The following is a 15,505-nucleotide window of genomic DNA, read 5'->3' as shown; positions in this document are numbered from 1 at the left end:
GTCAAATTCCAGCTGATGTAGCTAACATGTATATGCTCGTCTTTCACTTTCATGATGCAACCACTGAACACATAAACACACACACAGGAAAATTAACAAATAAAAACGCAGAAGCATACAAGAACCTAAACAGAGACAGACCCCTTGGAGCCAAACAAATAACTTCTAATTGAGTTTTCCTTAATGATAACATAAGCTGGCTCTGTTTCTGTGAGGTCACAAAGTGAATCTTCCTCTGTAAAACACACACTGAGTAAGACACATGGACACACACACTCTCACAGGCATGGTGGTAAACTCATGGAGGATCATGGCAAGGGTATTTTTAGTATGCTGCGATTGGTGTCTCCAGGGAGACGAGACTGATGGAGGGATGGGAGCATCAGCTGCTCAATTAACGCTTTCTGTCTGACGGTTGTGCATGTGCTTCTTCCTGCACCAGGGAGACCCCATGTGACTATCCAGAGGTTCATAGCAGGAGGGCATGTGTGTGTGTTTGTGTAATATCCTACCATTATCTGTGGCTGTCTCTTCATACTCGTTGGTGGAGGGCAGTGCAGGTACCAGCGGTTCCATGTTCATGATGAGGTTTTTATGGCTCAGAGAGTTAAAACTTCGACTCTGACCAAACTGGGCTCTGAAAACACAAACATCAACTACACTGACTGCTTTGTGCGTTACGTTGAGGTGTGTATTGTCTTGCATTATGAAAGTATGTCTGCTCTAGCTTTCCTTGCACATTTTGAGCCCCTTAAATGGTTGATAATTAGATGTTTCCATGTAATATCTATCAGTAGTGGGGTATTATAAGCAATAACTTAATTTTAAATAACTGTTTTCTAACTGTTTGAGAGAGTGCAGGTGATTTTTGACTTGTCCTTACCTGCGCACCTCTGGTGGCTCTCTCTGAATCTTAGAGCTGGCTTCTATCACCTCCTTGGCTACTCTTCCACTAACAGAGAAAAACACACATTAATTACAACAAAGACAAAGCTGTACAATTACTGTCAATTATCTTTCACCATGTTGCATGTTTAAAACTCAATCACAAATAGCTTTACAAAGTAAAGAGTCGATCACTTCTTGTTTTGTCTTGTACACATTTACTTGAACTCCTCAGGCTTTCAGTCAGGCTCGCATGGTTTTAAAAGACTTTTTGCTAAACCTGTGTGTTAAAACACTTATATAAATTTTCAAATTGAAATGAGAGTCTGACTGATAGGATGACGTCAGAAGAGTCTTGCAGTTGTTGCTAATAATCAGTGCTGTTTCTGTGCTGCTGAGCACGAAGTGTCAGTAGCTCCATTAGTCTGATTGTTGGGCGACTCTGACCACTCGGTTTCAACCCAGCAGGCTCCACCATCCCACACATTAGTCTATTGTTGTTGAGATTGATGGTTAGGTCGTAAATTAGAGGGTGAAATGATACATCTGGGGTGGTAGGCATCCACTTGATAGTACAAGGGACATTAATACTGCATGCTGGCAAACATAGGCCTATACAGGCAAATGCTGTATGATGAACAGCAATCGGCTAAACCAACACAAGCTTGATAAAGAGCCGATCTACTCTGCTTCATGAAAATTGCCTTTGTTTGTGGACCACAAATCTCTTTCCTGTTTGCATTTGGACAAATTGCACCAATTCCAGTATTTCAGAACAAATTCCACCATATGCCGTTACTCATGGTTGAGCCCTTAAGCCAAACTGCTTTAGCTAGCTGATGAAATGGAGCGGACTGTAGTGTAAGCCTGTTAAAGAGCTTTGTCTGAGAGGAGAATTGGGTCTAACATGGTTTCAATAACAGACTTATACAGAGGCTTTCCTGTAATATTAGGGTCAGTAAATCACAGAAACCATCACGCTGGATTTAGGTGCTGATGTGCAAAGAGGAGAAGCAGCATGTTGATGGGCTCAAGGTACATTAAACATCTCAAGTGGCTGACTCTGTATCTTTGTATCTTCCCCTTTCCTGCATCACTTTTGTTCTTTGTCTCTGTTTTGCAGCTCTCTTCATACACTCTCAATCTCGCTCACTTTCCTTTAAGGCATCTTTTACAGTCAAAATCCTGTCCGTCACTGTATCGTCTGAAAAAGTGTTATGAAAACTAACTTGAATACTGTCTCACCTGTATCTGAACCTGCTGCCTTTGAAGAAGATGTTACTGCTAGAAACAGTCTTTATCTGACTTGACTTTGCACACCTGTCAGAGAGAGGAAACAAAAACAGGTGCAAACAAAGAACGTCATTATTACAAAGCATCTGTGACACAAAGTCTTTTTACTTCTAGGTAATGTACCAACAATGAGAGGCTGGCAGTGAGGGGCGAAGAGGGGGGTGTTTCAAGGTGCACCATTTTTAAAGTTTATGCTGTAGGTCAAACCTTCATGTTTGGTTCAGGATCATTTATCATGCGAAACCAAACCCCAGTGTGCAAACGCACACCTCTGCTCTGCTTAGTGTGACAGAGCCAGACAGACTGAGAGAGGGAGGTATGTTCTCAAAGCTCTGCTTGGCTGCCATTTACAAACTCAATTCACTCTGATTTGATTAAGCTGCTCTGATGCTTGTCTGACATCCGAGCTGACATCCACTCCCTCTCTGTCCGCCTCTCAGAGACACATGAGCTGCTGTCATTAAGAAGTCAATACCCAGGGTCATACAGGCAAGGGCTATTATCGGAAAGCTTTTATAACTTCATAACCTTGTCTTCCTTTTGTAAGCTTTCTTACATGACATGTAATTTATTTTTTATATAAAAGAGTATACAGCAGATATAACATAGGAAAACCATGTGGAAAGATTAAAAGAAAATATGAGTGAACAGTATGGAACAATTAGGGCTGCAGTGAAGATGGAGGGGTGGACCTTCAGAGTGATTGACAGTGTGAAGGAGCAAGGGCACCGTGACGAAATCAATCACAAGGCAACCTTAAATTCCTGTGTTTCCTTGGAAAATTTTGTCTCCTTCAACCTGACATCTCCACATTACATCTGAGCCGCTGTTTAAAGACAGTGGTTCCTTTTGTCCTGTTCCTTCTTCACACTGCCTCCTTTGTAGTTTGTTTCCAAATTCTCCCCCAAGTCTTCATTATTTCAGTCTTCCTTTGGGCTCACATGAGGTCCTCTCAGATTTTAAATGCATATTTTTAAGGATTCAGAGTTAATTTATAAACCAGGGTGTTTGTGGGAAATGTTGTGTCCACAGATATGATTTTCATTGACTCCTGAGTAAACACTTAAAGTCTTGAGAGCCCCGAAAATTAAATCTGTCAGTTGTCAGATTCACCACTCAACGTCCACTCAAGGACTGTGTCAGACAGTCTTCCTTAGCAGATGTAGTTGTGCTCCAACACTGAAAAGATTATTTTCACTATTGATTAATCTGCAGATTGTTTTTTTTTTAAACTAAATTGTTTGGTCTATAAAACATCAGAAAACGGTGACATGATTAAATGTCTTGTTTTCTCTGACCAACCTTGATGGATGACAAGGAAAAGCAGCAACTAGATAATGTTCAGCATTTTTGCTTGAAAACTGTCAAAAACCGTTAACAGATTATCAAAATTGTTGGTGATTAATTTGATGTTCATTAACTAATTGATTAATCAACAAATTGTTGCAGCGTTACATTTTGGCTTAAAGATTGAAACTGAAAGGTCTTTCTTGACTGTGGAAACGACGGTTAACGTAACAGTATTATAGCGATCTATCCCATTGTGATCTGATCTGTCACGGTGGTTAGAGGAGTACTCGAAGGAGGAATCGAGTTCAGGTTTCAAGTGGAATATATTGCTTTGTTGATATTCCCACTGAACCCTAACTGAGGCAAAGAGCGCATTTGTGGTGTTTTGTCGCAGCCACGTCACAACCACGACCACAGACAAAAGTAAAGTTTAGTCTCCATTCTGTCACTTTTGCCTTTACCCCGAGCTTGTTTCCATTCCTGACACGCCGGCAGTGTCAATAGTCAGTCAATATTTAGAGCGACGGCCTCGGAGCGATCAGCTGCTCCCCAGAGAAGGACAGCAGCACATTGAAGTAGAGCAACAGAGAGGCAGGAAAATAAGGTGAAAAGACGATAATGTGCTAAAAATCAAAGGAAACATGGAGGAATATGGAGGAAAGCCAATTTAGCCACTCGTAAGTGATTTATAATATATGATCATTCTATGTTTCTCACGTTCCTCATTTTTTACCTACAACATTAACCATTTCTTTTTTGGTGGAATAATTCTGTCTCCAGGGTCTCTGAGTTCAATAGCAGCTCAATAGATTTCCTGAATACGTGTGTGTATGTGTGTGTGTGTGAGTATGTAGACGCACTTGTAAAAGGCTTGGTTCTCCACCCCGCACTTCCATAAGTGCTTACATGCTGCAGGGGTTGAGGTGTGAAATGTCAACACCAGTTTCTTCTGCACAGAAAAGGACAAAGACACAAAGAGAGAGAGAAAGACAGTGAGTATGAGAAATTGGATTAGGTGTGAATAAGGACAAGAGAAGTGCTGAACATGATAAGAGGGAGCTGTGCAAAATGCTGACCCACAGACCCAATGCTGTAAGCTTAACAAGATGTGAGACAGATATAGTGATTTGGCCAAAGCATTCAGCAGTAAAAAGGGCTTGTAGCTTGCAGAACACAGGTCTTTATGGACTAAGAGGAGGGATATATTCCTGTAAATGTCTAATTTTCACTCCTGTGTGCCTGGTAACACGAGATACAAGATCAATGCTGCTCTACAACGAGGGTAGAGGGTGAGCGAGAGAGGGAGAGAGGAAACACTAAGATCAATAACATGGGAGTGAGTTACTGTAGAACAGCAACAACCATGGTACGCAATACCTATAAATCTTAAAAAAGAAAAAGATTGGATCATAAAATGGTTCAGAAAACCTCACCACACAGTTTACGGCTGTGCACTGATCCAGTTTGTTTCCTTTCCTAAAGTCAGCTTTATTGCTCAACCCCCTCAGTGTCACACATCAGTTATATTAGGTAGTTGTGATTTACACACATGTGCTGCAGTGGCCATGTGTGTGTGAAAGTACCAGAATTGCATATTAAAATATTATTAACAAATTGCCTTTGCTCCCACTTTGACTGACATGCAAATGTGCTTTTATGTACTGTAGTATTACACAGAGTAGTAACAGCACTTATGGAAATAACTTTCCAATAAATCAATCAATGGGATACAATCATCTGCTGGTTACTTTTCAACTGCTATCTCCTGGTTAAACCCATTTAAATCAACCATTAACATCTGTTTTAAGCTGGCACACCAATAGGTGACTAGAGAATATGATAAAATAGATAAAGTGCTGTTTAAAAGACATTTCAGGCAAGTGTTACTGTCATAAAGCCATTAAAAGTTGCCATCAGCTCAAAGTGGGAGAGTTAAGTTAATGTGTTCCAGGCTAAATAACAGAGGTGAGGGCAAAGAGTGAAATCATGCAGTGACCTGTCACACAGTGGAAGAACAAACTACACATCAATTCATGATTCAAATCCTGATAAAATACAGTGAAAAATCTTAGAATACACTCACACACACACTCACACATATACAGTCAAAAGGAAGTTGAATGAAATTTTCTGACAATAAATATACAAAATGGACAGAGTTATAGATTATACATCATAATCTATAGTTTACTGATAATGGAGCAGTGAAGCTTATTTCGACAATGAGTTTATGGGGAAAAGTTGCACAGAATGGGGATTATAATTTAAATTTAAACCATAAAAATTAATATTTTCAGTGACAAAGACGCAAAATAAATGAGCTAAAAACTGAAAAGTAAGAAATAAACTGAATTAACTAACAATGCAGACAACTTTACAACAAAACAAAATGACACAAACAACCAAATAATTAAAGAAAATATGGAAAAAGGCTCCTCCAATCATAAAGTGAGGTGAGGGCAGGACTGTGGGGAGAGGCATCAAATTGAGGATTTAAGTAGAAGAATGTTTTGTGCTGCTATTATTACTTGTATTTACTCACCAGTGATGACTATGTTTACACACAGAGAGAAGAGACAGAAACACAAAGATAAAACTGCATCTTCAGCCATTCATGAGTTGCCGAACAGACAAACAGGCAGACAGACTGACAAGTTAAGCAGAGATGAGAGAGCTGGTTTGAGCTTCTGTAAAAGAATAGTTATGAGACTGATCGACTGGCTCATAGGTAAATTAAAGAGCAGCCTGGCTTTAACTACAGTGAGACAAAGTATTTTTTAAGGCACCTCTGACTGCATCAATATGAGTTAATGTGTCAAACAGCAACATGAGACACAATCAGCTGTTGTTCTTGCTAAATAAGGGTGGTATGTACATATCTAAGGCACAATGCACCCAAAAAACGCCCAGAATCTACCACAGCTCCGGACTGGATGACAAACATCGAGCGTACAGATGAAACATGTGTCCCAAATGCAAGACACCTGTTCTGGTTGTAATTTAACACACATTTTAAGCCTTTAAGTTTTCGCTGTTTCTGTCAAGTTTCAAGCAGAGACGTCATATATATTTATATTTGTCCAAGTCCTAACGCGTATGCAGTGAAGGAGTCTCATATTTGGGCCACAGTCGACACGTAATGTGAGTGAGGAGGTTAGTTGTAACACACCCACCATCCTGTTACAGTGAATCCTGCCTGTTAAGGAGATCTGAAACAGTGACACACATATACAGTGTGTGTGATGGTGGACAGGATTACATAGACAAACAGTACAGTTTCATAGCACATTTATCTGATGTAACCATTGCACAGATGAAGAAAGGGGGAAAGGAAAGGCAGGAGGAAAGAGAACAAAGGATGTACAGTACATTTGGAGGTCAAAAGCAGTCACTAACATAAAACTGAATCCAAATGAACACAGACAATAACTGTGCATATACATCAAAGTCTTTTTTTCCTCTTGATAAATATTAGAGGTTGAGATCTAACAGGTCAGTATGATGATGACGGCTTTAGTAAACAAGACTACACAATTCATCATCGTGATGGAGGAAACTACACAGCACATTTTATTGTTCAGTTTGACCCTTTAGAGGAGAAAGTGGATGCAGGAGGACACTGCACTCACCTCTTTCTGTATCCCAATAACGTAAAAGGTTTTCCCTTCGAACTTCAGCTTGCTAACATCATTCCTGCAAAGAAGAATAAGTAAAAAATATGATCAGCGTTAAAGTTAAATAATAAAAACAAATTTGACTGAAGGAAATTTATATTCTAAGATCAGAAACCTGACTCTTCAGGATATGATCAAAGGTGGTATAATTACTTTTAATTCAAAGCTGTGTCCTTAAAGTCATGATATACAGTGAGTTTTAGCATTTTTAGGCTTGTTTACATTTACACCTGCTGTACTTGAATACAATTTTGGTGGTACTTTACTTGTACTTACATTATATGATATTGATACTTTATTATTTTTACTCCACTACCTTTATTTCACAGCTATGTATATGCTAGTTGAATTTCAGATTTAAGTTTCTATTAAAGCATATAACCATCCTAAAATATGAAGCATTGTTATAGATTAAAATACCAAAAAATACATAAATAGTAAGAAATTGTTGACCAGCTGCAACATTAAATGTCCACAAACATTAACACATTCGTAATAATCTAATTACATAACATATGTAACAGTATAACACTCTAGAAAGGCTCACACTGCATAACAAGTGTTTCTGATACGTAACGTACATTTTGTTGTTAATTCTTATGTTCTTTTACTTAAGAAAAGCTGTGAGTGCAAAGGCATCATTTCTAATACATGGTGTATTAGTGAACGTCATTGTGTACCTAACAGTTACAACATACAACCAAAACACTGTCGGAAGCTGCTAAATGTTCATCAAATTAATGAATCAAGATAATCTCAATATGAAGTTTCATTGAGTTTAAAGGACCAGTGTGTAGGATTTAGTGGCATCTGGCTGTGTAGTTGCAGACTGAAACTCACTCGCTTCACCCTCCCTTTCCAAGTGCGAAGGAGAAACTATGGTGGCCAGTACAATTCTTTTATTATACACTAATGAGAACATGCCTATGAATATTATATTCCATTTCTACCAATATATCCCCCTAAATGTTACACACTGGACTGTCATATTAACAGTAACTGATTTATTCAGAAGAAAGCTCCGCCATGACAATTTCAGTCATTTTAAATTGCTAAAGTAAATATTAAATTTGAGATGAAGCATAGAGTGAGAGTATGTTATGATTACATTTAATAGAGGCTACACATTTAATTTCCATCCTTACAGGTTTATATTCAAGAATTAGGGACAATTTTGTACCATTTCAGGAGGTGGATCCTCTTGTTTCCCTGGAAGACCACAAACCCTGTGGCTGTGAACCCAAGAAAGGCTGTGGAGCCTGTGAAATCCTGCAAACACACACACACAAACATGCAGAGTGAGAGGCAGCACATGGCAATATAGGATACAGGTGGATTACCAGCGGGGAGGCAAGTGGGCCATCAATAATCTCCATGGTAATGGCACCTACTCAAAAATCACTTGTTTGCTTCAAACTTCAACCCCCAATTTGCAGTAACTGGCATCAAGAACACGGCACAGAAAATGCAGAACAGGTACACTCAGTTTGATATATTGAGGTGAAATGAAAACAATATCAACAACAGAGTAAGAGCGGAACACAACAATATGTTCCTGTCACTCTCCCACATCGTTGCTTATCATCTGTAGACCTCCTTTCCTCTGCTGGCGTACCTCTCTGTATCTCTATCATCACTCTGTATTCTCCACATTGTCTTGCTTACTTTCTCTGATTCTTAATCTTCATGTTTCCGCATGTGCACGATGTTTCGGCTCCAGCAATAACAGCCATTTCCAGCAAACCAAATTAAAAACACTGCTCCACTGCAGATAAAGGGGGTCCTCTCCAATAGACAGAATTTAAATATCTTGTTTATCTGGGCAGCATGCTTTGACAAGCTTTTCCATAGGAGGGTGTCCCTGTTTCAAGGATGAGGGTGAGAATGGGGGAATTGTAAAATATTTTGTTCAGATTCAGTCTGTCTCATCCGTCACAACAGTCCAAGAGAAACTCTAAGAATAAAGCACAAGCTGTATTTTTATCAAAGGAACCATAGTACTAACTGTAGATCTTCACGATGAAGATTTAATGACAGTGACTTGATGATTTTCTCTAACCAGTCAATAAGAATATACTTTTGTTGACCAGGATGTTTTCCAAAGGTGCAAATGTAAACTAGCAGCTGACTGGATCTGATGATGGTCACTGACCTTTCCTCACTCTTCTCTTGGTGAACTCTCAGGTTTGCTAAAAGGCTGCTGTCGGTCAAGTTAATCATGTGTGTAGTAGTTTGTTTAATATGTAAATTAAGGGCAAACAAGCAGAGAGTAAAGAGACACAGACCCATAAGCCAGTACTTGTACTTCCACACAACTGCATGAACAACTTTGGTGAATATTTACATCCGTGCATGAATGGCTGCAACTGAAATAAGCTTTTCATCTATAATGATGCAGATTAAAAATAAAAAACATCAGAATACAGTGACAACAGACAGCGTAACTTCTTACTTAAGAGAGGACTGTATTAATAATTGCTATAACCGCAACCATAAGTTTCAGTGTCACATGATCAGAGTAACTGCCCCAATGACTTTGTATAATAAATGAGTTAAAGGTCTGTGTGGAAATTATTATATACCAGAAATTATGTTTTAAGGCATTATGTATGTATACATACATGTACAGTACACAGTACATACTGCGTATACAGTGAACAATTTGTGACAAAGGTGGAGACATGAGGTGGAGGGTCTATAAGACAGTGAGATATTTTTGATCAACAAAATGCGTCAATAATTTTGGGTTAATTATGATCACTTTGATCAGTGCGACCGTGTCAATATCAACAGCAGCCGGTTTTACAGCCAGACTGGATTAAAGTGTACATTCTTCACTAATGTTACCTTGCATGGGTGGGGGTCAACTCCATACGTTTCAAGACTGTGAGCCCTTTGGAGCATGTTCAACTCTGCTAATGCAGCACACTGGCCCCTAAAAGAGAGGAGAGGAACATTTTGTATTAAAATCAACACGTTGGTGCTGTTGTGTTTGGTTATGAAACTAAATCATCATTATTACGGATGTTTTCATTCAAGTCATTATCTGCTCAAGGTTTCTGCGTCGTAAGAGCAACTTTTTCCTTGCCACGGTCACTAAGTCCTTGCTCATGGTGGGAACTGGGTCTCTGTAAATCATTTTATAAGGAATACGGTAGACCTGCGTGTCCTGAGATAACTTGTCTTATGATTTGCTATACAAATAAAAGGTATGGTAATGCCTTTGTGGTGATTCAATTTATCTTTTTCGTATTTTTCCACAATGAGTCAAAAAGGGCACTTATAGTCTGCAGTTCATCTATTTTTATTATTGTGTGTACATACAATAGCAGCATGAACTGACTTCTTATGTGTCTTTTGTGTGTCCTCAAATGATTTCTCAGTGTCCATCCTAAATATGGACTCATGGCCTGAAGGGAGAGAGCACTGACACCAACAGCTGACAACAGGCTTTAAAGTGAGAGAAAACCACAATGTCAACATGAGATGAGAGAAACTGTTGCTGTCTCCAGTACAAATTTTAACAATGAAAACTTTAGTTTTTCTGCATGTTTCACTAAATTATTATTATCATTACATTTGGCCCAAATTTTGATAATGTTTTAACATTTTGCAGAAACAGACACATCAAAAGAGGTCACATGCTCAGTGGGAGTGTGGAAATGCTGCAAAGTCAAGAAACTGAGTGATATACATTGCTGCTCACACTGACGCCAGACAAATAAATAAACATTAAAACTGCGTACAATGCTAAACCCATTAAAGAACTGCTTGAGTACAACCCACAGACACACACAGTCCACCCCATCCTATTTGTAAACCACCTGAAGTCTCCTTCTATGGCTCAGCAGTAATCTACATGTTGTTAATCCCGTTCGTCAGACCCATCAGGGCAGACGGAGGGCACTGAGCATCATCTGCCTCTGTGCTGTGGGAAATGGAGGATTTGTCTTTGATGTTCTATAATCGCTGTAAGTGTGACGGTCGCAAACCTAACAACATGATTCATGAGCTGCAGCGATGATACAAATACACACACACAACCCGAGGGAGGGGGTTTCATGTACGTTACTGCATGTGATTTTATGATTTAAAGAACTTATTCTGTCTGTGCAGAGTACAGTTTAAGATTAAGAGTGGGACATTAATTTTAACACATGTTTATCTTTTTTATTTTGAATCATCTGTATATCTATGCGGAAACGCATTAATGTCCCGCTCTTCCTTATATTGCAATGTATTCCACAGCCGATTTATCTCCTCGAACAAAGAGAGGACATCTAATTTATCAGGTCTGGGTTTAGCTCATGTTTTACTCCATCCATCCTGTAAGGTTGATTTTCATCCAAATTTAAATTTTGAAAAAATCTCATGGTAACAAGCAAGGTGTCCAAAACAAGCTTGAAATAAATAATTCATGCTCATTTCCCTGCAAATTAATTTGAGTTTTCATTTACTTTCAGCTGAATCTAAACTGAAATACCTTCTGCGAATGTCTGGGTATCATCCAATTTTGTCTCTAGCCAGAAAGACAGAAAGCACTTTGTTGTCTGCAGAGTAGGAAATTGTATGTTTTGAAAACAGATCACAGGAGTGAGCATCCACGCCTGTCACCAAAATCAAACAGTAAACTGATAACAAAGACGCTGCTGCAGACAACAAACAACCGCAGCAGACTCACACGCACACACATCTCTTTTACCTGAGCTCGTTCTTGTGTATTTCTATAATCTTCCTCTCCAGTTTGAGGGATTGTTTAGGGAACAGCTTGAAGTCTCTGATGTAGTCTGATGGGTGCTCCTCTGGGTCGTAGTCCCCGAGCTCAGCTGAAGACAGAGGGTGACATTAGTGTGAAAATGGTCTACAACCCTGGTTAAATGTGCGTGTGTATATCTGTTTGAAAGTAACAAATAAACATTTTCAAGCAGTAGCAATTAAACATGCTAAATAAATGATTTTGAGAAATATACTTATGTGCTTTGTGGTGGAGAGAAGATGCTGGAGTTAGCAGACGATAAGCTTAGCTTAGCATAAAGACTAGCCTGGCTCTGTCCAAAGGCAACAACATCTACCTACCAGAACCTCCAAAGCTAATTAATTAACACAATATATCTTGTTTATTTAATGTGTACAAAAACTGTAAAACTGTAAACACAAAAAATTGCCATTTTATGAGTTTATATGCCAGACTATTTGGGCTATTTCTTGGTCAGGAACAGTAACTTCCTGGAGTCTCTGCTGTTTGCATGGCAACTGTTTAGTGCCAGGAATTAGTCCGACATGGCCAACACCATTTTTTATATTAATGTTTTGTCACATTGCTGAAACTTCACCGGGCCTGGATGAAAACAACCGGTTTCAGAAAACATGACAAAAAGTTATTTTTATAAAAGTTACCTACTGCAGCTTTACTTAGTGAGTTTTCGAGGTTACAGGTGGATTTTGTTACTTTTGGACAGAACCAAGCATGCTGTTTTCCCATTTCCAGTCCGTATGCTAAGCTAACTAGCTGTTTGGTTTAGCCTTATATTAAACAAACAGATGTGAGTGGTATCAATCTTCTCATCTAACTTTCCACCAAAAAAAAAAAAAACGTAACATCCAAAAAATGTTAAACTATTCCTTTAACAGCTTTTTGTCATCAGCATATCTGCTCAAGCCCAAACAAAGACTTAAAGAGAGATCTTTTTGATAATAGTTTTGTTTCCACAGGGGGAAAATACCCAAAAAGCCTGAGAGATAAATATGTCCCTTATTGAATCCAGTACAAAGTCCTAACAGACACTAATTTCTTGGTTAAACCCGTTCTTAATTAGCAGTCATAATAAAGGTTAAATCAAATACTTGCCTGGAGTTTAATTAAACAGTAATCCTCAACCTATTCTCCAGCTCCGTAATCAACACCCTGACAAAGTGGGACAGGGACCTGCCCTCGTTAATCAGAGCATAGCCAATGATACGACGCAGACACACTCTGGGTTGAGATAACGCAGCCAGTCACACTCTGCTCTCTGGGGATATGAGCCAATCGGAGAGTGTTTGCACAGTTCAATGATTTGTGTATGAGCCAGAAGGGTTCATTCATATGATACAGCTCAGCTCTTAATCCATAATAAAGCAAGTGGCTCTGCACTGTTACTGCTAATTAACTGAAGAGAAATTCTCACTTATTTCTTCTTGTAGTGTTTTAAAATGTAGGATTACCAGTCTAATGAGTTGAAATGTAGTCAGTTAATGGGGCAGAGACCAGACAAATGGACTGATTGGTTTGATTGCCAGATTGCCGGGTTGCACCAGCTCTTCTTTCACATTAAATTATGATATTCTGTAAATGATAATTAAGCGGAGATTTAAAGTTACGCAACACTTAATCTTAACAGCTTGCACCAAATTAGTTGTACTAAATATTTACACCCTGTAACTGACAGCTGTACCTAACTGTTAGCTTACTAATTTATGATAAGTTCAGGTGGAAGAGTAGGCCAAAAAGAAATAAAAGGAAACATGGTCGACATATCAGACTTGACACATGATCATAATGCTGTTTAACAATGATCTGCTGGGAGATTTGTGATTATATTTCTTATAAATAACACGATATATCCCAAATGCTAAATGCTAAACTCTAAACTGTGAAACACAAAGGTATCCATGTATACCTCAAGTATAAAAATAAAACGATATAAAAATACATCTACAAAGGATTACCAGGTAAGTTTAATACCCTATTCAATTGTTGGCTGTTATGTTACAACATGTGATGTGTTGTGTTGTGTGTGTTATATATGCAGATTTTATATATTTATATTTTTATATGCAGTATGTAAGGGTGTGACATCCCCACGACAAAATTTGAGATGATTTCAGCACTAAAATTAAACAGGCCATGTGCCACCAACATCTGCCATAACTCCTTTAACATGTTGGACAACGATATTTACAGTAAGAATGCAGCACACAGAGTGATAAACTGCTAAAGTATTAAAAACTGTGATATATTATGAATCTGCCAGGGGCCATCACCAATATCATGTTTACATCAACAACAGCACAGTTTACTAAGCAATGTTTGCACTTTGTTCAAAGTAGTGAAAATGCAGCAAAGCAAGGGGGAAAACCCTGTAGAGCTGCTGCTTGTACCCATGTATGACTCTTAAAAATCAAATATACCTGTCAACATGCTAAATCACCAATAAATTCACTGTCAGTAAGTCAGTATAAAATCGTCTGGTTGTCACTAGACCTCACCCTGTACAATGCAGGCTCCCAGATATGCAGCTTCAGCAAAAGGACAGAGGAGACGACCATGGTAGATATCTCTCTTCAGCTGGAGGTACAGCAGATACCTGGACAAACAGACACAGTTAAGAAGAAAGAAAAAACTGACTTAACCTAAATGTTGTTTACATTTGTGACTCAAAGTGAACGTTTGTTTGTTAAGGAAATGCACGGCTGCAGCACTGCAAGTGTGCATTTAGTATTTATTGTGATAAAATGAGTCTGAATTACATGATGTTCGATACAGTAAAGTAACACAAATCATTATAATATCATGTTGTATTCATATCAAATATTTCCATATAATTAAGGGTAAAATTCATGAAACAAATACAGCCACAGTCTTTGATTTTCATAATGATCTAGCTGTGTTACTATGATAATTAGAGAGACTATTGCTATGGAAACAACTACCGTACAGCAGCGATTGGTACTGTAGTTACCATGGAAACGGCTTCAGTGGAGGCAAGTTTAGGCAATGCTGCTGACATGCTGATTTGTCCCAGTGTTACCAAGGAGATGAGAAGCGACAGTGGTGCTGAAACTATGGGGACGTGTGTTGCCGTGGATACAGATGAGTTTCCAGAGGTGACGAAACACCACAGTCAACGGACTCATTAAACTAGTTTTCTAACTCAAGTGACAGAAGCAGCAGAAGGAAAGCATGAAAGATTGAATGGAGTGCCTGCTGCTGTCACTAAATAGTTTTATTTATAGAGGCAGACTGTAGCCGCGTGCAGGTTCCTCAAATTGGCCTAAAACACACAGTTATCTATAATTACATGACCTTCTCAGTTGTTTTTAATTTGGTCCTTGGTCTGTTTTCTTCTTTGTCGCATGCAGAGATTCCTCCTCTCTTCTTCTTCTTCTTCTCATCTTCTGTTTCCTTCCCTGAACTCTTGCCTCAATCTTACAGTTACAGTGTCTCTTACATGCTTCTTGTTTTATGTAACAGGAAGTTCAGTCTGTCCTTTAACAGAGGTGTTAAACACACTCACTTGTCTGGTTTAATCAATGAACACAACCTTTATAAAATCAGCTGTCATAAAACATTTCATCTTCCCAAACGGTCAGTTTCTTTAATT

The 15,505-nt window shown here is 38.7% G+C and overlaps 1 protein-coding gene across 1 annotated transcript in view; it reads right to left on the bottom strand.

The window, feature by feature from the left end:
• The window catches only part of frmd3 (FERM domain containing 3), a 50,969-nt gene that overhangs the window by 13,492 nt on the left and 21,972 nt on the right, over positions 1 to 15,505 (bottom strand). The window contains exons 5-15 of the mRNA XM_035658805.1: positions 14,391 to 14,488; positions 11,845 to 11,968; positions 9,990 to 10,077; positions 8,323 to 8,411; positions 7,098 to 7,161; positions 6,642 to 6,677; positions 6,011 to 6,019; positions 4,329 to 4,417; positions 2,131 to 2,205; positions 884 to 952; positions 513 to 637 (exon numbers count right to left, since the gene is read on the bottom strand). Of these exons, the coding sequence (XP_035514698.1) occupies positions 513 to 637; positions 884 to 952; positions 2,131 to 2,205; positions 4,329 to 4,417; positions 6,011 to 6,019; positions 6,642 to 6,677; positions 7,098 to 7,161; positions 8,323 to 8,411; positions 9,990 to 10,077; positions 11,845 to 11,968; positions 14,391 to 14,488 (866 nt within the window). The remainder of the gene's footprint in view (positions 1 to 512; positions 638 to 883; positions 953 to 2,130; positions 2,206 to 4,328; positions 4,418 to 6,010; positions 6,020 to 6,641; positions 6,678 to 7,097; positions 7,162 to 8,322; positions 8,412 to 9,989; positions 10,078 to 11,844; positions 11,969 to 14,390; positions 14,489 to 15,505) is intronic.

Source organism: Morone saxatilis, unplaced genomic scaffold (assembly GCF_004916995.1).
Source record: "Morone saxatilis isolate NCDOM2014 unplaced genomic scaffold, NCSU_SB_2.0 Contig16, whole genome shotgun sequence".
Classification (NCBI taxonomy): Eukaryota; Metazoa; Chordata; class Actinopteri; family Moronidae; genus Morone; species Morone saxatilis.
This window is presented reverse-complemented; position numbering and strand designations above follow the sequence as displayed.